This window comes from Lepisosteus platostomus, chromosome 11, assembly GCF_059453375.1.
Source record: "Lepisosteus platostomus isolate fLepPlt1 chromosome 11, fLepPlt1.hap1, whole genome shotgun sequence".
Classification (NCBI taxonomy): Eukaryota; Metazoa; Chordata; class Actinopteri; order Semionotiformes; family Lepisosteidae; genus Lepisosteus; species Lepisosteus platostomus.
The window spans coordinates 42,229,634-42,254,082 of record NC_142621.1 but is presented as its reverse complement, the minus strand read 5'-3'; the positions used below and the strand labels follow the sequence as shown (position 1 = coordinate 42,254,082).

The following is a 24,449-nucleotide window of genomic DNA, read 5'->3' as shown; positions in this document are numbered from 1 at the left end:
CTTCTCCTTGAGCAACATTTGCCGAGTCCTTCCCTCCCACTGCAGCTGTTCTGCCCAGCTCCAGGCTCTGGTGCTCACACACAGACTGTCCCAGCTCCTCTTCGCCAGTGCTATCCGCCCGCTCCAGCAGCTCATCCCAGAGTAGTGCGGCTTGCCTTGTCTTTTCACGTGCAACTCCCTTACTTCAGTCTGTCCTTTGGCTCCTTACTGCTGCACACTTTCAGTTCAAAAGCCCATTCCTGTCTCCCGCTGTCAAAACTGCTCACTCCTGCTCTCTTTCCTTTATCTTTGCCTGAACTCCCCCTTTCTCCTCCTCTCCTCCACCAGGGGAACAGCTGTTCCCATTACCTGTTTTCCCCACTTCGTCTGTCCAGAGAGCACCTTTAATCCATCTGCTCTCAAACCACATCTTTCAATAAAGGTGAATCGCGCTACAGCGTATACTCACAGTGGGTTTCACACCCTTAAATGTGCTGTGTGTGTTATGCTCGCACTGTGATGTGGTTCTGAAGTGTTTTTGCCGGCAGGAGTCCTCATGTCAAAGGCAGGAAGGAGGAACCAGTAGTTCTGGAATTGCAGCAATATCCCCACTCTTTGATGATAAACAGGAAAAGTGTGGATATAGGATACAAACTGATACTAATGGAGTATATAAATTCCAGGTGATAGTTTGATATTTTCAAATAAATGCACTTGTTTTTGGTAGTGGTGATGCAAATCAACCTGGTTTCCATTTTTTTGCGGACATTTTGTCTGTTTTATAACTGTGATTGTGCTGTAGTGTGAAACGCATGACTGGACTACAGGGATTTTATTTTTTTCTGATCTAAAATGCTGCAAGTAAACGCAGTACTGTGATTCACCCTCTACGCTGTATTGCACTAACAGTTCAATTCTCCCTATAATTATCTAACTTGCAAATTACACGTATTCATTGTGGAATATAAACCAACAGACTGATTACATTACTGCTCTGTATCCACACTTCCTGTACATGGTTTTAGTTTGTGATATTTTTATTTTGTTTCTTTGGCATTTGCTTTGCTCTTTCAGTTTGTGCTAGTGTTATTCAGCCATGAGCTATTTCATTATTCTTCACCTTATTATAACTGCATGATTGTTCCTCGTACTAAAAGTAATGTAAATCTTCTGTACTGTAAGCCAACCTGGGTAAGGGTGATAGCTTAGCAAATAAGTATATTGTCAGGTATATATGCACACATTAACCCATCAAGCTTGAATGACAAAAGCCTGGAACCTCTTATAAAATGCCGCCTTGTCAGTTGTAGTGAGATGGGTGGCAGGGTATTTGAGTATATAACGCTGGGAAAGGAAAGTCTGAAGTCTTGCAGTGATAACATAGTGAGCTGGTCATTTGGTATGGAGTTAGGGAACTGTCTATCTCCTGAAGTTTAGTAATTCAGCTGTATATAACACATTCATACTGTAGATATTTTTGGATCTACCCAGTCAAGTCCAATTACTAATTATGTCACTATTAAAAACTTTTAAGGATGCAAATGCTACATTTTCACGTACTTACAGTTGAATCACTCATTAGTGTTTTGGTTTAAACCTACATTAGAGTGTGGATGTGTATTGTAATTTGTCTGTTCTTTCCAACTAATCCTTTTAAGAATTATAGAGTGTTTTAAGGAGTGAATAAGTGTTGGCATTATCTTGTCTAATTGTTTCTCTTTAGCCTGCTGTGCTGGATAACCTGCTGACATCCATGAAGTTTGTTCTGCACGGAATGGGCGTCTTAAGGATCAATTTGGCGAGCAGTAAGAACAAGGTAAGAAGTCATCAAAGATGAAACTTTGACTTCCAACAGCTGCACAGACCATGGATCTTAATCAAGATGAAGCAGCATTTGTCAATGATATTTTTGAAATTAGAAGAAAATCGGAATTTGTAATGATGAGAAAGAAGGTTTTGTTCTTAAAAGATTAAGATGAAAAATGGGTTAAAGTGAAAAGACCTACATACTGATCTGCTACAGTACATACTCATCCCAATGAGTAATGATTGTGGGTTATCTTTGAGGTTATTGCAATGGCTCTTGTGGAAACAAGAGAAAACAGTTTATCTGTGCACAAAGCTTACATTGTCAAAGATATTAGAGTAGACTGCATTAGACTTCTGTTAAAAGGAATGCATATCTAAATTGTCTCCTTAATTGCATAATCATGCCAACACCAATAGGCTCCTCAAATACTGAACACACCCTCAGTGCTATGAAGAATGCAGGTATTTCTATTTTACAGAGGCGTTTCCAGTTCTTGAACGAGGTCTACTGAGGACAAAAATCTGCTTGTGGCTGCTTTGGTAAAGCTAGAAGCACCACTATGTTATTATGTGTTATTTTAAGAAAGTAGAACAACACTAGGTGGCAGCTGTGCACTGCCATTTCTTTCTCATCAGTGGTACTGTGATGTTTGGGTCAAGACATTTAGCAGGTTTCTGTGGTCTGTAAACTGTGTACTTGGCTGCTGCTTCAGAGACTCATATAGGATGTTTATATTCCAGTACTGTACCTTGTATCTGCGCAGCTCCTTACTAAGTTAAAGGTTTGTTCTTAAAGGCAACATAGATCTTACTTATCCAATAATGGCTTGATTTGCTCTCCCAAGGCAAAAACTCAAAATGAGAGATTAAGGGCAGTGTTTGGGATTTGGATCGTGTATTGACTTGTCGTAGTTCATCTCTCAGATGAAGCACATGATAGTGTTTCACCTAATACTTATCCTTAGATCGCGAGTCTTAATGTCACTGTAGTGTTTTCGACTGTGCGTTTTGCTGCTGTTCCATGAAAATCTTGCCGCGCAGATTGAAATGTGCTCTGATGGCGGCAGCACACAGCATGCCTTGCCACACTGAATCTGTTTGAGCCGGAATGTGGGAAGTCTTGGCAAGGAGGACAGTGAGGTTATGGGCAAAAAGGCCAAGTTGGCATGCCAGCCTTGCATCACCGAGGAGCCCTCTGTGGCACCTCTGCCCTTTCTGCTCTGGTTGCAGGGTGGTGCTGCTGTTCTCGGAACAAGATGAGCATGTTTGGATTTGAATTTTATTTAAAGTCTTCTGATTTGATGTTCATATTGATTTAAAAAAGTAAGTCACGGCAGTAAATGCCACCTGGACAGACGAGGGAGGGAAGTGATGGATGGTACGTTCTCGGTCACGATCGGGTCTCTTTTTAGTCTTTGTTAAGCTGCGCAGGTGGTTTGCTACAATGCACAACAATTTGCCTCATAAATCTTCTGTCAGGATGCACTGCTGTACAGCACAGCTCAGCGTAATGCCCCCCAAGATCTATTTGTCTTAACTTCCAGTCGCTCTGCCTGTCCTCGGATTCTTTTCAGTGGACACAGCTGTAAGGCACTAAGGCAGCTGTGTAGAAGGCATCTCGTGTCTTGTGTTTCTGCTTTCCCCTGATTCTGTTTTTGTTGTTCTGTGTTTGCAAATGTCTCTCTTGTCTGTAGCGATTCACTCTCCCTCTAAGGCTGAGTACGTTTTGTGTGCCAGAACAATGTTTGCCCAACGTTTAGCAGTTTCAAGAGACTCACTCAGGCATCATTCCTTAAAATAGTTACGTGCCATTCTCTTTGAATAACGGAGAAATAGGGGGTTGAGGTTAAATAACAATAGCAAAAAGAGATGTCATTATTATTTTTTGTATTATTTAGGCACTTAGTTAAATTACAGCTTGTCTGCTCATTATCTTTTCATTAGGACAACAGATGCTTTAATTAGCAGCTGTTTTAAAGATGATACTGTGCAATGTAATTAAGCATGTTTAAGCATTCATCTCCTCAATTATGTGCAAAAGCTAATAGCTGTGAGTTAGATATGAACTTGAAAAATAGATTTTCATTCAGATTTAGTTGCTCGACTAATGTTAAGTGCTATTAAGCGTGCCTGTAATTAAGCTTCTAATATCTGCTAATATGTTTGGGACTTTGGCTATAATAATGTGCATTGTAAAATGTAATTGAAACAATGTTTTAAGACTGCCCAGTTTGAAATTAATAAAGAGCTGAAAGAAAAAAAAATGTGACAAGCTGTTATTTGGTGCAAACTTACAGGATCTGAATCCAGGTGCTCTTTACCATTATTTGCCTGGTGTATGAAAGCTTGGTTTTAGTAAGTTAGTTTGACCCACACAGCCCTGGCAAATCACGAAAGGGTTTAATACACAATACTGGCTTTTGTCTTGCACAAGGCGGCCACACACTTACATTATACGACTGAAATCAACAGTACTGGCGGTTGGGATTGTAGCCATGGTTTGTTAATTTGTGCCCATTTAGCTGAAGTGCCTTGCTTGAAACAAAAACTGGGCCCTGCTAGGACCTGAACCTGCAGCTTTCCAGTTATGAGTCCAGAACCCCAGCCACTCCACTCCTCTACAATGCTGCCTCTGGCCGCACCTAATTGAGAAACCTCCACTTCTTGTTTTTGCTGCACTATTGTAGAGTCTGTTGATCCAAGCAGTAATGACCAGATAGTTTTTTTTTCCCCTCTCTGGCCACACCTTATGAATGAATGTCTGCTCTGCTTGTCCCATCCCTGCAGTAAGTCGAGTGAGTGCATGTTCAGTGCATTTTGTGTATGTGTGTCTTGCCCTGTTCTACCATTCATCTGCATGTGCTCTGGTTATATGTGGGTCATGTTAATTGTTCTCAGTCAACGATTGTGTATGGTACCGCTCTTGCAAGATGAGGAGGAGATGGCAGAGCTCATTTTCTCTTAAATCTCTCTGACACGCTCTCTTTTCCTTTTAAGGTGTTTACTTTGAGATGATGTTGCCATTAAAACGAAGGGAAATTTTTTTTTAATATACGCAGTGTCAAGGTTAGCAATGCACACAGCTTGTATTTAAACAAAATGTAACTGAAAAGAAGAGATTCCTCTCTTCTGTGGTGCTTTACAGCACAGGTAAGTCCTCGCGAGCCCTTTCTGGGTGCTGTTCTTTTCTGCTTGCAGGTGTGTGCACATTTTGTTCTTTTTGGTGGTGCTTTTTTGTGATTTCAGCTGCTTGCTTCTTGCCCTAATAAGCCCTCGCTGGCTCGTCCCCAGGTCCACGCTCACTCGGTGCTGTCCTGCGGGCGCTGCTTCGACGAGGACCAGGTGCTGTTCCCCTTCGTGAGTCACGCCCTGCGCTGCCTGTGGGCCGACCAGGGCGTGCGCGTCGCGGCTGCTCGCGGCTACGAGTACGAGCTGAATGATTCGGCCATGTAGTGAGTACTGCCCCCCTCCCCATCTCTACCTGCAGGAGAGACCCTGCCTTTGTCAAACCTCTTTGCTTGAGAATGCTGTCGCATTCATTAATGGACAAGTGCCCAAAAATTGACTTCTCCAAATGCTGAAATGACGTACATGACCCCAGCCTCCTTTGACGTTGAAACTCATCTCCTAATTTGCTTCCTAATTAAAAAGGAATGCATGGAATGAATGGCCCCTTTGAATGCTTTTTGGTGTTTTAGTGAGGAAGGAATACCATGGCTAATTGCTAACTTTAAAGCCGTCTCTTTGTTTGCTGGCTGGAGTCTCACCTTGAACAGAATCTCGCAAACAGAGTCTGGGGATGGTGGAGTAGAGTTTGGAGGGAGGGGGTAAAGTTTTTTTTTTTTCTTCAAAGGGCCTGTAAAGGTTTCTGTCACAGTGTTGATTAAAGACATCGTGGTGTCCTGGGAGTGAGAGCTTTGGATGGTGAGGAAGGCTTATCCGATGGAGAGAGACAACTGACAACCAGAAAATTATTACTTTCATATTGCCAAATAACAAGAGAAAACTCAGACGTTCTGGCAAAAATTGAGTGACCTGCTGTGGCAGTGGTTCTCTGAAAGCATCATCTTACGTTTTATGGGCAAGACTCCATAGTATGTGATGTGTGTGACTGATGGCTGGTGAATTCTTTCTTTAGAATTTCTTTTCAAGAATTTTTTAAACATTGTTTGAGCACAACCTATTGCTGAAGTTCATTGGTTCTAGAATGGGATGTGGAGATGAGCTGAAGATCATTTCAATCAATCTCTGTTAACTTGTAATTTCTCCTGTCTTATGTCATTTACTCATGTCATGTATACTCATTACCTAGGTGACAGAAGGTCTTCATCTTAATCAGCAATTAGCTCCTCATTCCAATATTGTTCAGTTCAGTGTTTCAGTGGATGGCACTATTGAAAGTGTTATCTCATGGGGCAGGCAAGACCCATAGTTTAATTACAGCCATTTCTTGATTACAGTCCATACTTCACGACTTCTGCTTATTCATACTCCTTATCTCTTCTGCTACTGTAGTCTTGCCAATTTTTTTAAAGAAATACCTGTGATTGCTCTTTGAACACTTTTCATTTTGTATGTTCGGAGTTCAGTATTTGCCAGAGAAAGAAACAAACAAACAAAAAAAAAAAGCCAGGTCATTGAATAGCACAGAAAGTCCATCCTACTCATCAGGTTCAGCTGGCAAGAAATTAAAACAGACTTACTAGTTTCACTCGACTATAATATATTTGTATCAAAAACATTGTGCACAATATCAAAAAATGAGAAACTTTTCTGCCAGATTTATTTTCTTTAAAAAAAACTCTGAAACTTTAATTGAATTAAATTTAATTTCAAAAATGTTTTGAATTGAAGATTGTAATGTTGGCTTTAACTTTTTTCTGTTCTCAAACGTATGTTAGGGTTAGGGAAAGCCTGTCCTCTCTATAGCTCCGGTACTCCCTTACATAAAGGCAGCAAATGTAGCTGGAGAAAACCACAAGGCAGGTTGCAAGTGTCTGCTGAATTTATGATACTGAGCATTTTATCTGTAAAAAAAACGCTTTCACAATTATGATATTTTCCCCGTGAACTTTAGTGACACAAAACTAAACTTGCCCAACTTATTCAAATAATTTATACCAGCAGTGCGAACACATCTATCTTGCCATCAGGGCAGTGTTGCTATAGACTTTTTCTTCAAGCACAGTTCATCAGCTGAGAATTTGTGTTTCTGACATTTCAGAAGGACTGTTTGCTTCTTGGAGTCTAATTGACAGTTAACAATATAAAGCAAAGCAGAAAGCCAATTAAGGCCAAGGCAAGATAAATTTGATGTTGGTTTGGTGATGCACAGAGTAAATGTCACTTAAACACAATTTCTGTTTTTTAAAGTCTTTTTTTATATATGCAAACATCATTTGCAGTATGTTACAGCCATCATATAATCGCTTATATTATCACTACGCGGCGGTCACTTATCCGTTTTGAAAAAAATGACAGCCATTTTAACAGAAAATGGCACAGAGGTTGTGCCATCGTTGGAGCATTAATGTACTTCATTATTAAAAACTGCAAAAGGGTATCTAGTTTGAAAACCTGTCCTGGAATTACTCTTGTCAAAATGAGATGTTATTTATACTTTAGGTTTCAGACAAATAGAATGTTTGTTCCTGTTTAAATACCTTTAACTTAATGATCAATTTCTTAGTTATTGTTGTCCTATCTGGGTTTTTCAAGGCATTTATTAAATGGTAAATCACACATTAGAGATCCAATATTTTTTTTTATCATAGCTGCAGTCCCTTTGAAGCCTATAGAGAGTGACAGCATGACAATTAATGGAGATACCTCTAGCTTTTCCATTCATTTACAGCAGAAAAATGTTACTGCAGAGGCAGTACCCTCAAATAAAGTTGCTATGGAGCATGTCCTGATGCAACTGCAGTTCGACGGCAAAATTACAGCAGAGCTGAAAGGGAATAGCGTCTGGTACAATTACGCATTAAAAGCTTACGCAGAAACAGGAAACATGGAATTGTAAAAAATAAAAAGAAACCCTCCACGCACTTAGTGGATTTAGAACTCATCTAAAGTAAGCGTTTCCATCTTTCCATTTCCATTCGCCTCTTCAATATAAAGCTAAAGGTTTCTAAGAAAGGTGAGACTAATACAAAAGTGAGCATGACACTAACAGGAACAAAGACCTGAGAGAACGAATGTGCTGTAAACTTCCAAATAGATGATGGCTCTTATTTTCAAATGCGCAGTAGCTGAAGTTATGTATTTCTGTGTTTCACTAAGTGATAGTATTAGTATTTTAAGGTGTTTTCTCATTATAAGTAAGAACTCCAGAAAGCTTATAAATAAAAGGGAGCCATTTGTCCCCTCTTGCTGGTTGGTTGCTTCTAGTTTAATGATCCCAGGATCCCTGTGAACTGTTTGTTGAATGCTTCGATGGAACCAGCTTCAACAACATGATTAGGCATTTGCTATTTGGATTCCTACAGTCTTCCGCTCTGTAAAAAGCATGGTCTCCTCTGTCCTGAGTGCTCGCAAGCTTAATTTCAGTTACTCAGTTTTAATTCCAGCAGCTACCATAACCCCCTGAAAGCACTGGACAAACAAAATACAGTAAATGCAACTCACAACTGGCAGCCCACTGAAGCTCAGCAGGTGTGAGCCTGGTCTGTACCTGGAGGGGAGACCTCCTGGGAAAGCTCAGGTTGCTGCTGGAAGAGGTGTTAGTGGGGCCAGCAGGGGGCGCTCACCCTGCGGTCTGTGTGGGTCCTAATGCTCCAGTATAGTGACGGGGACACTATACTGTTAAAAGATGTCATCGTTTGGATGGCTGTAAAACCGAGATCCTGGCTCTCTGTGGTCATTAAAAATGCCAAGGCGTTTCTTGAAAAGAGTAGGAGTGTTCCCCTGGATTTGACCAAAAGTTCCCATTGGCCTTTACCAGTCATGGCTTCCTAATAATCCCCGTCTCTGAACGGAGAACTCTGTTCTCTCCCCACTGAGGACTGATGTGTGGCGAGTGTACTGGCGCACTCTGGCTGCTGTCGAATCATCCAGCTTTGAGTGGAGTGTCCAGAAAAGCTCTATATAAGTGTAAGGAATTATTGTTAAATGGTTCATTATGTTAAATAATAGCTTAGATGGAATACTCGCAAGATTTTATCTTTTTTTGTAGCTTCGATGGCATGAGATTTTTGTTTTCCAGCCACTTTTGATTTTTGTCCTCAGGGAGAAACTGAGACTGTATAATTTTTTTCTGTGGTTTCATAGCTGTAGATTGCTTGGGGCTCCAGGTGGTGTTTAATCACATCTTCTCATTTAAGAGGATTACTCTCTGGCACCTTGAGGGTACTTAGACATGCTTCTTTTGTCACAGCCTTCTTCTTCTCATTGAATTTATTTTAACGAATAAAAAAGCCAGGCATATTTCACACACACCATGTTCTTTCTGTTGCATGACAATGTGAATTCTTCCTTTGGAATTCTGCAAGGCATCTGCATAATTTGTCAGGGTGTTTTTTTTTGTTTTTTTTTTGGAGGAGAAAATGTTTTGGAGCTCTTTGAAACTTTTCAAAAGCAATTTTTTCTTTTTGGTTTTGGAGTATCCCCAGTAACACTATGCAAAAATAAATCTACTTTAATGGTTTTCTTTCACTTGTGTTGAGAACAGAAACAGATTTGTTTGGGGATTCATGAAATCTATATGAATTAACTCCATTAATAAGTCTGTTATTCCATATGGAATTTCAGATTTATTTTTCAGTGAAAGTTCTTGAAAATTTGTCTATAAATTAGAGACTGTGACTTATTTTATCAATAGTGTAGCTAGATGTTCAGATGGGTACATGATTGTGTGTTTGTCTCAAACAAAAGAGAAAAGAGAAGGCTTCTGGCTCTTTTCATTAGCTTTGAAATGTTTAAACACTTATTTAAACAACTGGTGGACCTACAACCAGGGAAACCCCCCGGGTGTCTTCTCAACAGACTGTAGGTAATTAGCTAAATGAAGTGAACAAGCTTCCTGTGTTCAGCCAGTTCGCAGCCACACGCTGGCTGTCTGAGTGTCTGAGCATCAATGTGCTGCAGAGCAGAGGGATGTTAACAGCAATTAGTGCCCAGTGCAATCCGGGCAGGTTTTAAATGTTGAGCATTTTTTCCCCGTAGCTAAATTAAATCTTTAATTCATTTCTTCATGTTGTGGGGGATCAGGGAAGGAGATTTTGCAAGTACAATGAAAGGATATGGTATGTGTTCATTATACCAGTTCACACCCGAAGAAGGCTCCACAGCTGAAACGTTATGTTTCCTTTCTTCTCTTTTCAGCATGGAATTAACCTCTACTCGTTCCTTATACTGTTTCCTTGGTTCATGAAAGACTCAGAATCTTGGGAATTTAATCAAGTGTGTGTCTCCAATAAGGATATTGCCTTGTCCTTGGCATGAAATATGGGACTGTGAGTTTCATTGCAGGTCTTTTGTGCTTGTAAAAGACAACTAATGCTTTATAAAATATGCTGTTTTCCTCTTGGTTTTTGTGGGGTGCATGCAGTTAGCATAAAATGCTTAGTTACAGGACTCTGCAAAAGCTGTGGTTTTTAATTTTGTATCGATTTACCTAAAATATAAGATGTGGGATTAACTCCAGACACTGATTTCTTATATAACAAAACATATTTTGGAAGCAGAATGGAATTTATTCCACCAGTTTAAATGGTGAAATAACAATTCTGGATGGAATAAACCAAACTTCAGCGCTGTTCTGTATATCTGAGGGGAAAGAAGGATGCCTCAAAATAAGAAAAGGTCAGGCTCTCAAGTTTCAATGTTCTTTGATATATGACTGTTGATGTTTTTCAAAATGGTGGGACAGGAAGGTAGTTTCCAAAGGGAGCCTGTGCCCTTTGTGTAGCTTAAACTCAATACAAGTCTTGACACCTGTCAAAACATTTGCTACCAGATATAGTGTCTTATCTGTTTGAATGATCATAAACTCCAGTTTCCCGTTTCTGCTGAGAAACGAGTGGGTGCCTGGTTCTGTCATTGTGAAATACATTGATAGTTACAATTTGTCAGGGCAGTTCTGACTCCATTGACACTCTGAATTAAACACTTTAGCATGATAGCACTGCCTTTCTGCTACTTCTTGCCTTAATTGAATATACTGTTTATTATTACACGTATAAAAAAGTTTAAGATGCTTTGAAAATGTGGAAAGATGATTTTTTAACACTTTGTATTTCAAGGTATCCATTAAAGGTGGAATTCTTTGTCTCCCTTTTGCGTCTTACTACAGCAGGAGAAAATAAACATTATCTCGGGGACCAGGTGCTGAATATTATAGTGTGAGGGACAACCATTTAGCAAGCTGTCAGACTTGGAGGGAAAAGAACAGGCAGATTCGTCATTTGAAGTCAATAATGTGTCTGTCAGTAGAGGCCTGATGTCAGCATGGCATTTGGATTATCCCGGCATGACAGTTTACACAAAGAGGATGCAGTGAGCCCTTTTGTTCGGCTGGCGTGTTGGCAGGTGCTGTCTGAGGCAACAGAAGTCAGGCCTCCTGTTCTCCTGCCCCTCTTCCATTTGTGCGCCGACTGATTCCTTGTTGTGTTGTGTTCCATGTCACTGGGGGAAGGTTGATCATCTTAACTATCTGAAATGTTAAAAGGGCTGAGCAGGACTTTATTCTTTTGTCTGACAGATCCGAGGTCTTGTTTTCCTTATCTCGAAATACAAATCCAGCTATGACCCGACAAGGCATGGTACTTTTCCAGTTACGATTTCTGTTATATTAAACGGAGGTACATCAAATTAGATGAGTTTGATGTAAGACAAGAAATAAACAACTGAAGGAGATTGCTCTTTTATTATTCCATTTGAAAGCTGGGTACAGTGCATTCACACCCAGTTCTTTAAAAGTTCGTGTAGCGCATTTAATTTTAAGACGTTTAAGGAAGCCAAGTAAATTTAGGTCACATTTTTGTGCGCAAGGTTGCCCAGTAAAGATCTTATGTTGCTTTTCTTGCAGTTTTAAATTGCTTTAAGTCCAGACTGTAATCCTTGAGTTTGAATATAAATAAGAAATTAGGAGGCACTTTATTTCATTGTAACCTCCAGAGTGTTTATTTCTCATGGACTGTTGTTGATTATGGAGATCACATTTCAGGAGAAAAAGAAAGGAACCGTCATATTACAAACAAATGTTTAATCTCTCCTCAGTAATGCATCTGCTCAAGAAAAAAAAAACTTTTTAGGTACAATTCAATCCATCCATTTTCTAGCCTTTTTTCCAATTTAGGATTGCAGGAAAGATGAAGGCTATTCCAGCAATATTTGTTTTGCCTGTCAGTACAGGTTTTTTTCCACATAAAGTCTACATTTCCATCAAAAAGAAAACGCTATTTTGTCTCCTAAAGTAATGCAAAAAAGAAAGTGAGGATTGCGATTCAGTTGTCAGCATTCTCGATGCTAAAAGATCTTATGACCTATCACAACGCAGTCTGCATTTGCTCACTGAAATCTATATGAATCTGCTAGCCTTAATATTCTAATCTTTTGTAAAGCGCTCTAGGTTGGAATATTTGGTTAGACAAGACATTTGAGCCCTGCAGTGCGATTCCTGGTTTGCATTCTGAATGCCAATGGAAAGTCATGCAGTTTTTGGTGAGGGATGCTGTGGATCATCTGACTATTGGGTTTGGATGCAATTTGTGTGAGCCCCACAAGCGCCTGGATTCTGCAGGTAGCTATTATGACTATGCTGTGCAGTCAGCTCCGATTATCTCTGTTTCAGCCCTGTCTCCACAGTACATAAAATTAGCAGGACAATCCTAACACCTCCTGTGGGTGTCACACTGATTTTGCCTGCAGCTGGGCAGGCTGTCTAGCAATGTAAAATACAAATAGGATCTTGTACCCAAATAGTTTTTCATTTGTGTAATTAATTAACTATAGATAGATTAATTCTGACCTAAAATAAACTCACGTTAAAAGTGGAGATGACTATCGGCCATTCTTTTGCCTTGGTTTTTAGAAATGTCGGCTTGAGGAGATGTGATTTATCTAAAGCTGCAACAACTGTTCTTTTGTAAAGCTACTAATGGCTGTGATGGGCTTTCAAGGATTTCTGCTAGGAACTTCAGGCATTATTGTTGATTAGCTTTAGGCCAAAACAATAACCGGAGTATTTAGTAAAAAAGACAGACTTTAGAAGGCTTCTGATAAAATGGTCCCATCTTGTTTTTCCTCTTCTGAGTATTCTAGATGTTTGTCTGTGCTGATCTTTGAAGTGGTCAATGTTGTCACAGCTGACCTATCATGTATAAAAACATTACATTATTAAAGCTGGTTCAGCGAGGAGGTGAGTGATAATTTCTCAGTGAGTTTTTCAGTGGGTCTTGAAACCTGTTTTTTTCCATCTAATGAAGTTTAAGCCGATGATAGATTGGGTGGATTGGATAGCGCAAACTAACATCAGTGACTTCCATGTTCCTTTTCTCTGCAGGTAAAAAGACAATCCAGTCTTCAAATTTCGGTATTTGTTATTTGTCTAGATTTTTATTTTGTAATTTTGTTTAATGCTAGCTTTAGTTCCTTAATTCGTGTTATACATTTGTGAGAGCCAAGTGGTCTTGTCCACTTTTTCTAAATAACAGAAAGTGGGCTGTTGTCTGGTTTCTTGTAGCTGAGAATTTCTCACACAAATCATATTTTAGAGGTTGTACTGTATACCTCAACTTTGTTGTAATAAAATTTGTTGTGAGTCAGGGTGGTGCGTGTTTTTTTTTTACACAAGATGACTAAATGCTATCAGACAGTGCTTAGAGGCTCACATATGGATGCAGACATTTAGAGTCCTTCAAGGAATACAGTCAAATTAAAATATCGAAGTTGTCTGTAAGATCAGTCTATAAATATTATCAATTGTTCAAATGAAGCCCATGTCCCCCTAGTGTGCTGATATCCCTGTGGGGGGCTAACAGATTCCTGCAGCAGGCCCCTGTAACTCTATGGGGTTCTGTAGCAGAGCTGAGGACAAGTCCTCATGATCGATTCTGACCGCATGAAAACTGTCATACAGGCTGTGCTCATCCTGTAACCCACACTAATTAAAAAAGCCACAAAGCCAGAGCTATAAGTTACCTCTTTTCTTTCTGTCATTTTAATTCCTACTCCTGTCTGTCTTCCAGTTTTGCATTGTCCACCTAGTATTTTGTACCCTCACTGGCCAAAATATTGGGAATGCCCTAGGTGAATGTGAATTAGTGACGGGAAATACGATGTTGCCTTGAGGAACAAGAAACACCTTTCCTTTCTGGCCCAGTTCCCCGAATTCTAATCCATATCAAAAACCTGAGGAACTGGTGGAATTTGAAGTTGGATCCCATAATCCATCACTCTCGACACTAGCCTTTGAGGTAATCCTGCTAGAGCCAGGAGGCGAGTTTGTATTGCAGATACTTCCAACCTTTGTGGGATACGTGCTGTGGACTGTTCACCCAATTCGTACTCCTTGTAGAAGAACAATATGTTATCCAGTGGGGATTTCTAATAATTTGGCCAGTATATGTATTTATAGCTCACAGGATCCAAACTGTAATAGCTTGCTGATTTTTAACCAATGAAAATTAGAAAGACGTTCTTAAACTATCAAGGTGGTATAAATTGTCTTAAATGGATTTATTTTCCTAGCTAAGAAAAGTTTTGGAAAGTCATATGGTTTTTAATTTCTCCAGACTTACTCCTAACAAGACTGTTCATTTTGAAATTAGACAGACTCCCTCTTATCATCCACCTAAAGTGGGACAACAAGAGGCTATCTTTAAGACTATGCATTCATGTTCATTGGCTGCAAAGGAACAAGAAAAGGCTAATTCTGTGCTCTAAAACACAAAGTGCTTCTTCTGTTGAGCCTCCTTCAGGAGAGAGACCATCTTTGTCCAGCCTATTACTTAAAATTTCGCTGTTCCTCCACAGTTTCTTTGACAACATGAATCGGATCATTGCCCCCGAGTACATACCCACTGAGACAGATGTGCTGAGAGTGCGGCTTCGGACTACAGGCGTGATTGAGACCCAATTCAAAGTGAATCATCTGGTTTTCCGGTAGGTGAATTTAGTCACCAGGAATGTTTTTACTGCATGAACGTAGATAATATGTAATCGGTGGTTCACAGCTATTGTAAATCGATCCCAGAAAAAAAGTTTTCTTATGAAAGTTCTCATGACCTTATTTAAAAAGAAATAAAGGTACTAAAATAAAATCTGAATTTATATGGTTTTCCTGCAAGTGTCCATCAATAATTCTGGACTAAATCCACCTTATTGTTTATAATATGTCGGCTCAAGATTCCTGCATTAATAGGATTATTGACATTTTGATTAAGCTAAATGTTTTTTTAATTAAGTCTTTGCTAGCTGGGTTAGACATTCATATGACAGGCGTATAATTAGTGGCACTGCGACCAGATTACCATACAAAGAGGGAGTGCAGATGGACTTGACTACATCAGTTTCAGATCATAGATAGTGGCTGGGGAAATACATTGGATGTGTTCTGTGGTTAGGCCAGTATCATAGCTTTGTATTATTGTTTCATTATATGGTTTGAGCAGCAGCTGCCACAGTATCAAAGGTGATTGGCCACTTAAGCTTGAATGTTCTTTTTTCAGCAATCTGTTTTGGCATGTCGTGTTTAGAAAACTTATCAGTATTATGATTGTCAAATTCTTGGCACCCGAATTAGAATTCCATTTTACATCATTTCATCTTGTATGGGGGAAATGAAAGGCAAACAGAGTTAGGATATCGAGTAGTAGAATTTAAATCAAGGGCTCTTATATTAAAGTTGTACAAATAACTTGTCAGATCTCATTTTGAATGCTGGCCTCAAAAAACCCATTTAGGTTTAGGAGACTAGGCTTGCTTTGAATATTTTGAATATGAACTTGAACTTCTGTAAACTTCAGTATTGAATTCCCTTCGTAGATGGGTAGTAATTGAACTGAAGAGAGAGTGTTTTTAAGCTTTACGGAGTTTTAAGTCTTTGATCTGATATTTGCAACTCTGCGTTCATTACATTTAAGTGTCGAGGAGTTTCTGCAAGCTTTGGTGTAGAGCTCTGGATGTTATATAGTTTCTCAAATTGGTTAGCTAGAGTAGGCTGGAATAGTCTTACTAAGTAAGATCCAAGAAACGTTCACATGATTCAGTAGCATGAAATTGTCACTGCAAGAGTAACAGCTCCAGTCATAATATTGCCCTTATGAAGAGTTACAAAAAGCTATATGAGGATTGTTTTTAAGGGGATGACACCACAAGTTCCCAAGTGTCATTTATGCATTTTAAGCTTTGTATTTGATTTATAGAGTCTCAATGGACACATCTGCTAGAGCACAGCAAGTGCCTCCTTGCACCTGTAGATTCTAGCTCACTCATTCATGTAATATCCCCGTTACATTTTTACAGCTGTGGTTTTATTACCTCTTAAGAGTCGAGGTGTTTTGAAGTCTGAGGCTGGACCTAAAAATAATTTCGGATGTCAGCTCTATGACCAGAAAGTCTATGAGGGGTTGGTTTCGTGACTCTGTTGGGTTCTCCCTGTATATCAGCCTGTGGAGTTTACGGGTTCTGACTAGAGTGTGATAATTTAACAAGACAATTTGCAACAGTGGTATTTCCAAATAATTTTCCGCTATGCGGCTCACTGCTGATTTGAATGGTAATGGCTTCTCGCCAAAAGAGCAGATTTTCAGAGTAAATGCCACACATCATCCCTGATGTGGTCGCAAGTGGTTGAGATGCCGAAACGCCAGATGAGAAAATCTGAGCGAGAGCAGGTGTAAGAAGTGTTGGGCAGCCACGTAATGTCTTCAGTTGTTTAGCATTTTAATCAGAGTTTAGAACCCCCGAGGTATTTTGTGTTATACAGTTGTTTGCTGCTTTTTAGGCATTTACCCATGGCCAATACCTAGACATGGTGTTGAGCTGTACAAAAATGACAAATAGCTCAAAAAGTGTAGCCATTGGGTTGTCTTGGAAACAATAACATTTGAAATTCCATTATATTAGGAGACTGATTTTAAACTTTCCAACAAGGTAACCTTTAAAGAAAGTTGTCGCCATGGGTAGCTCAGCCAAGTAAGGCAGGTTGTTGTTCTGGATGCAAGCTGAGCCCTCTAGTGCAGACATCATTGTTTCATTGGAGGGCTTATGTCCTTAACTGACTGGGGCTGAAGTAACACAAGCGACATTGTGGTGGCTGTCCTGCTGTCGAGTAGGGTTTGCTCAGCAAAGGCAGTGCAGCAGTGACCTCTGTAACTTGTCTCTGTGAGCTGATGGCAGTGAGGAGTGTATCTCTCCTCCACAAGTGAGCACAGCAGGGCATGTGGCAGATGATGCATAGATTTTGGAAGAAAGCGCACACAGAGCTCATTGCTAATAAGAGGCAAAGCAGCGAGCCAAGTCGATGAACTGATAGCTGTCCTAAATTGCAAGTTATTAAAAAAAAAGTAATTGACATCAGCATTTCTTTTTCAAAAGTAATTTCTCGTGGTATTGTCAAAGTTATAATGTTTTAAAAATTCATTTTAAGATTACTTTGAATACTTTCCATCTGCAATTGTTTTTATCGAGTACTCCAGTAACATGTAATTCAAGATGTAAATTCCATTAACGCTTGATGTTTAAAATGATTGTTCAGTCCTTTTTTCTTTTGGTTGTAACTGTACTTACTGAGTGCCTAGTCTTAAAGACTGATGTAATGCAGACTGTATGTAGGGATGTTTATTTTTACACTTTTGGATTGTGAGATCTCGGGTCATTAGGAATTGTTGACACCTAATTATATGCAGGTGGTAATATTATTATCCTTGTTGAGGTGCTAGAAAGAGTGTGCTAATCGTCTTAGTTAAATGAGATTAATTGAAATTGCTAATTGGCAAATGAGGATTTGGTTAGCTGTATAAAATAATTAGTACATGGGGGCTAAAACCTTGCATGATTTTAGTTGCTGAAAAAAAATAATGCAGTTTAATTGGATAATGCAGAACTATAATTATGGTCTTTCAGTAAAAGGCAAGGTCGAATGAATTCTTATTTTAAGATTTAAAATTCTTAAGATTTCAAAAAGGTTCTTGAAAATAAATCTTTCTGAGTGCCTTATGTTGATATTGCAACTCTTTCATATAAACAGTGTATTTTAATTTAGTTGTTTTTCTGCAGTTTCATTTTGAATCTATTCATCTTTGAAATGCTACGTTATAAATATTGCCAAATGTTCCTAATCTGAGTTATTGAATAATATCCTCAGTAAATTCCGCATAGACAGTACAGTGTAGGTTTTGGAATGTGAAAAACTTCAAGTATTTTCTCATAACTGCATTTCTGATGTGTATGAGCAGTTATCTTCATTTTACTTTTGTTATATCAGTAGCAGTAGAATTAGTTCTAATTCACCTGTTTCAAATTTGCCATTCTGTGAACATGCTTCTGGGTCATTTAAGATGTTTTAATACTGGAGGTTGTAAATTTTCACCAGTAATCAACATTCCTCCTAACCTATGCTTGAGTTTCTGGTCAAAACTTGACCTACAGTATAAAGACCAGTAGGACTCCTTATCCTGGCCCTGGAGGAACACTCTCTGTTCTGATTTTTACTCCAGCTGTGTTCTGAATCACAGTCTATTTGAGTTCAATTGAATTGAGCTGTGTATAAATTTGCTTTCAGCTCTTGAAAGGTAAAATGGAATTTGTAACTGGCATCAGCCCTGTACCAGTTTCTGATTTTCAGAACAGCCCTCGTTCAGGTGTGCCGTCTGAAACGTGACCAGCTGCACCTTACCCACTCTGTGGAACGATAAAACACAGTGGACATGTCTGATACAGAGTTATTCGCGCCCAAGTCTGATCATCAACAGTAATTAAGAGCTGTTTAGTCAGAAATAAGAGCAAGCACCTTGATGAGAGGCTGTGCACAATTCTATATGTTAAATTTGTTGGAAACAAAACCCTTGAAGTCGGTTGTTTCTACCACTCAGGACAGACAGGAAATTGCAAATTAAATTAAAGGAAGCAGCTCAATAAAGTCATCAATTAACCGTGGAGATGTAGAACTCAGCTGCAACGAAAAAACAGTTTGCAGTGTTCCTCTAGGACCAGGGCTGTAAAACCATTAATACAGACCATCAGAGGAATAAAAAAGTTTTACTGTCATTAATTTAAGATGCAGTAGGAATATATTCTTTTTAGGATTCTGTTTCCAATGTGATGTTTTGTAATCTGGTGTCTTGACATTGAAGCAGCCTAGAACCAGTGAGTAGATGTTTTAGACTTTCATGGGCATATACTGTATAGAGAAGAAAACTGGAACACCCCCGCAAACCTGAAATAGCATCAGTACTGATTATTCCCTCCCAAGGAGTCCTAATCTCTTCCCCCTTCTTTGGGTTAACTGAGATCTCAGGTTTGCTGCAGGGCTGCCAATAAAAGCATGAATCAGCCATGAAACATTGATTAGTTTATGCCACGAGACGTGGGTGCTCTATGAGCTCTGCAAGAGAGACGTCCAAAAGTTCTTCCCTGTGTGGTGAGATGCAGTTGTAATCTTCAGCGAGGTACTTCAATCAGATTACTTCAGTAAAATGTCCTGTCGTGTCTCCAGGTTGTCATTGTTCTCAACTGACTAATCTGGCTGAATTGATTCCTGGAGGTGTTGAGGAGGATGGGTGATCACTTCACAAACTGGAAATTATTGATTTTTATTTGCATTTCTTGCAGTTGACCCCCCCCCCCCCCCCCCTCCTCCCGGCATTATCGAGCCTTTGAAAGTTTTAAAAATGTTTTGCTGCAGTAATCTGATGTTTTCATTCACGCAACACAGACAAATTTATAGATTCACCCACTAGGGGGCGCCGTCACATACACATGGCTAGTAAATCTTTGCTCACTGTGTAATATTCTCTAATTTTGCTTTAAGAAATGCTGGAATACGTTGACAATTGTCAATTTTTAACCTCTCCTTTACTGTCAAAATAGAGTAGTTATAAGGGTGCTTTATATTAATTGTCCGCTTTGAAGTACAGTGTTAATGAGCTGACACCATTTCCATGACACCAATGGAATCTGATGTACAAATTAGAATAACATTCTTCAATAATTAGCACACACTGCTGAGATTTGTTGTTGCTGCACTTACTAAGAGCTTTAATATAGACAGTGGATTTAATGTCCTCTAAAAGCTTTAACTTCTCCCCACAGCCTGCTTTAAACATTTGTAACTGGTCCCCTAGCACCTTGGTATTGATGGCAGTAAGTGGTTTAATTCTCATGACAGCATGCTCACATAAGCATGCATTCTTTTGTCAAAACAATTAAATTGCCCTTGTTATTTTAAAAGTTGTTGTCAAAATTAGGCACATTCTCCTCCACAGGCACTGTCATTTTCCTGGCAAATGGTGACTGTGGGGGCTGCTGAACTTTCTCACCATCTCAGGTGCTGATAAAGCCGTGCAGCTGACATTATGAATTCTGTCAAGCACACCCCCAAAATTGGGATCCTTCACAGTGGATCTCGTCAAAACCCTGACCACGTCCACCGAGTGAAATATAAGAATCCCAGGAAGGATTTTCTGATAAGTCCACAAAATATTTCCTTAATGGCTTAATGCTACCATGATCCTTCAGTAATTCTATGAGAAAACCCTTGAAAGGTTTTGAAATAAGTGTGTATTTTCTAATGACAAAAGCCGATTACAATAGCGTTCGTACTTGTGAATAGTTGGTGTATAGCTTCCACATTCTTGAACAGTGTTCTGCTCTACCTTCAAAGGTATTTGAAGGCTATGGAGGCTTTAGTGCCTTTGACTGTATGACGATCTGTTTATAAACCTCTTTATCGTTGGTACCAATGTCATGCAGGTGCTTCATGAGATGCTTATTGGAGGCTGTCTAATGACACATCATTTAACCTTCTCTTATTTAAGTGCCATGCATCACCCGATAAAAGATCATGAATGTTTTAATAGTGTTTTAAATACCAGCACTTATTTTTATTGAATATATTTTGTCTCCTTTATTACCAAACGGTGATCTTTTGTTATTCTCTGATCTCAAGAGGCAGTGCAACTGGAGCTGTGAAAAGATTCTGAGGATGTATGAGGCCTGAAAGAAGATTTTGAACAAAGCAAAACAGAATGAGAAACAGAATTTTCCTGTTTTTATCCAAGGACTAGAAAGAGCAGCTTCATTAGTAGCACGTTTTCAGATAAGCAGTCAACTGTACGAATCCCACGTGTATCCTTACTCACTTTTGTCACTCATTTTATAGGTTAGTTGTGAAAAATGCACAACTGCGATGTATAACATTTTCTATTCCTTTCTAGGTGTCTTTGTAATTGAACATTATTTTTGTGAAATTGTGTTTTAATTGCTGTATGCAAGCGAGATGTTTACATTGGTGTGCCTGATGTTTGGAACAGCGAGCACCATAGACGAGTTTAAATTGATAGAATACACAACACGCCACAGTGATTCTCATACCGTCCTTAATGTTCTCAGGGTTATAAACAAATCAAATCAGGTGTATAAGGTGGTTTATCAGATTTAATGATTCCATAAGGTTGTCTTATTTATATATATATATGCTAAACTGAAAAATAAGAATTCACTCTCTCAGCCTGCGCTGAGACTCAGTGTGTAGTTCAGGACGTCTCCAGTGGGCGAGGTTTTGGGCCTGTCTTCTGCCTGGGTCCAGGCTGGTATAATGACACTCCCCGGCTCCCTCTTTTTGAGATATTGCCACTCTGTGTTTTTTTTTTGTTTGAAAGATAATTAACTATGCAATGAAAATCAAGTGAGCGGAGCGGTTTATTAATCCCTGACATCAGATTGTTCCACGAAAGGCGTCCGGCGTTGCAGTGAGAGGCATTAGCATACTGAAAAGCGCAATGAGCAGTGACTGACTTGACGCCTGGAAGAATCTGAAAGGCTCCATTCTGACCTCCTAGAATGGGAAAGAGATTAGGAAGCTTTGTCTTAAGAGGCTCCATTTGCAGATCAAGGGGCCCGGTAATTAAAAAATGATAAGTGGCTGTTAGCAACAAAAGAATTCTTGATGTTGAGTGATGCACGTCATATTAAATCTTGATTGAACTGCTTCTATAGTTAAACTTTTCTCTCAAATGTTTTAAAGGGATGGAATCTTCTTCTTCAGAACATCCTAATTTTTTGAGAGAGGAAGCAAAGGTAGATGGCATATGTTGTCCAAATTACAATCATTTCTTTTTCCAGAAGTGTGAAACGGTCAAACTAGAATAAATAAAAGGTCTTCTTCATGAATGTTTTGTGAAACCAAGCTTTTTAAATGAAGACGGCACTGTTATGTTGCTCACATTAATATATTTCATATTTAATACCGAAAATAGCAGCAAAGGTATGAGCCAATGCCTGATTTTTTTAGTCAGTTGCCTTAGAAATAAGAAGCAACCTTGAGCTGTGTTTAAAATTCCCCCTTTCTCGATGTAGTTTCAGCTGTAAATTCTCCCATGTAATAAAAAAGTGAACTATAGAGGGAATTATATTTCATAGCAGTGAAATACCAATAAAGTTTTTCATTTTGCTTTCTTTTCAAACAAACAAAAGCATTAATTTTGAAAAATGAAGTGGAACTAAAGGTCCCATGCATCATTTACACTGTGCTTGAGTGTTGAGGGAATCAATAAAACGCACTCCTGTGCTTTAACAAGTGAGCCATGCTTCCCCCAGGGCCTCAAGCAGATTTTATAAATCTCTTGATAGATTTAATTTGAAATACTATCGATGACATTTACATAAATACCAAGATAACCACTATATGTATTAAGTTTGGTCAATTTCTGATGGGCCATTTGATCGCTGTGTTCCTTGCATTATTCAGTTCTTAACTGACCTGTACAAATGAGAGAAAAAAAACAGCTGTCCTACCACTAGATCACCAGGTGGTGGGTTTATTAAAACTTGTTCTTACAAGTTTTCTGAAGCAGCCTTGTTTTCAAATGCAAAAAAAAAAACACAGACCTTTCTTTAGCATGGTTTCAATTATTCTGGTCAGCCTCAGTGATCCCATTTTGTCTCTTTCTGAAGAGTGTTTTTAACCTGTTTTAAGATCACCAGTGTTAACTGGTGTGCAAATGGCCAAATGGTTACAGTATTTCCGAGCAAGAGGTCCTACAGTGGGAGAAAAAAGAGCAAGAAAAACAGCTGTCTGAATGCGCTTGGCTGCCTGCAGGGAGTATTAACTTTGAGAGCAGTCGTCAAGTCTGTGACGCAGGAAAGACGGGTCGTTTTGCATAGTTCTAGTGATTTATGGTGTGCAGTGGGTAGCTTATTGTTCTTTTTTCTATAATGACAAGCAGTGCATGTCACGGTTTCTGTGCAGCAGAACAGGTATCGGGTGTTTTCATTTTTCTTGATGTCATGTTTTCAAACTAATCGCCAGGGAGTTCCACAGCTCCCATCTCATCAAGGTGCAGTGAGGTGCCATATAATAAGTGTTAAATGCAAATCTGGAGAATGTCCAGAAGCGTTAGCTGGATGGTGTGTTCAGCTATCGTATGATTTTGCTTCCGATTCGTTGGGCAGTGTTCATGCGGCTCTCCCCTGTGGCACTTTGCCTTTCCTCGTCTCTGGTTTAGGATGTATGACGTGGGAGGGCAGCGGACAGAGAGGAGGAAATGGATCAGCTGTTTTGAGGATGTCAGGGCGGTGCTGTTCGTGGTGTCCCTCAGTGGCTATGACATGACTCTGGTGGAAGACTCCTCCATGGTGAGCACCCAGGAATCTGCCGCCATACCACCATGACCATCGCGCTGATGACTGCACCCGCCACTCTCGGTGCCAACATTCAAGCACAGTACCAGAGAAACCTGCTTTCCTCCTGCCAAATCCAAACTCTAGCAGTGCTCAATTAAACCTGATGTTAACACAGAGAGAGTTTTATGTGGCTATACTTTTAAAATAATAGTGTCCTGGTAACAGTGTTTCTTGGGCGGCAGTTCCTTTGCCTCAGAGCAATTCCATTTGACAGGAGGTAGTGGGATATATTTACAGCACTGTACAGTGAGAACATATATTTTGTCATCTTTGGTACAAAGTTCATTATCGTTTACTTTACTTTATATTCCCATGAAGAGGTCCTCCTCTTTTGTAATCTTATCTTTTCGTGGTGGAATTGCTAAGTATGGTTGCTTTAACACATTTCAGTTGTTCATCAGAGTGGCCTAAAAACATTTGTTTCATTATTCATGTTGCGTTACTTCATAAAAATGACCATATGCTAGTCTGAACAAAGTTGAGAAAAGTGCATTGATGGATGGTTCCGTTCACCATCTCTCTCAAAACCCGTTAATGTTTGTCTCTCTCCAAAGAATCGTCTTCAAGAAAGCCTGAAGCTTTTTTCTTCGATCTGCAATAACGTGTTCTTCAAAAGTACATCAATGGTAAGTACTGGCATAAGTACCTGCGAAATCACAGGAGGGAATCAAGAAGTGCTCATAATACAGTATACTGTATCTCAAACTTACACTCTTATTTCTGAACAGCTGTTTTCCTGTTATTCTGGCAGTTTTATGTTTGCTCTGAGGGCCACAGATATTTTATTAAAACTTGACACACAGACTTCCAGAGAT

The 24,449-nt window shown here is 39.4% G+C and overlaps 1 protein-coding gene across 1 annotated transcript in view; it reads left to right on the top strand.

The window, feature by feature from the left end:
- Positions 1 to 24,449, top strand: part of gnav1 (guanine nucleotide binding protein (G protein) alpha v1) — a 45,891-nt gene that overhangs the window by 13,474 nt on the left and 7,968 nt on the right. Inside the window, exons 3-7 of the mRNA XM_088599765.1 lie at positions 1,703 to 1,795; positions 5,080 to 5,240; positions 14,764 to 14,892; positions 23,457 to 23,586; positions 24,189 to 24,260. Of these exons, the coding sequence (XP_088455891.1) occupies positions 1,703 to 1,795; positions 5,080 to 5,240; positions 14,764 to 14,892; positions 23,457 to 23,586; positions 24,189 to 24,260 (585 nt within the window). The remainder of the gene's footprint in view (positions 1 to 1,702; positions 1,796 to 5,079; positions 5,241 to 14,763; positions 14,893 to 23,456; positions 23,587 to 24,188; positions 24,261 to 24,449) is intronic.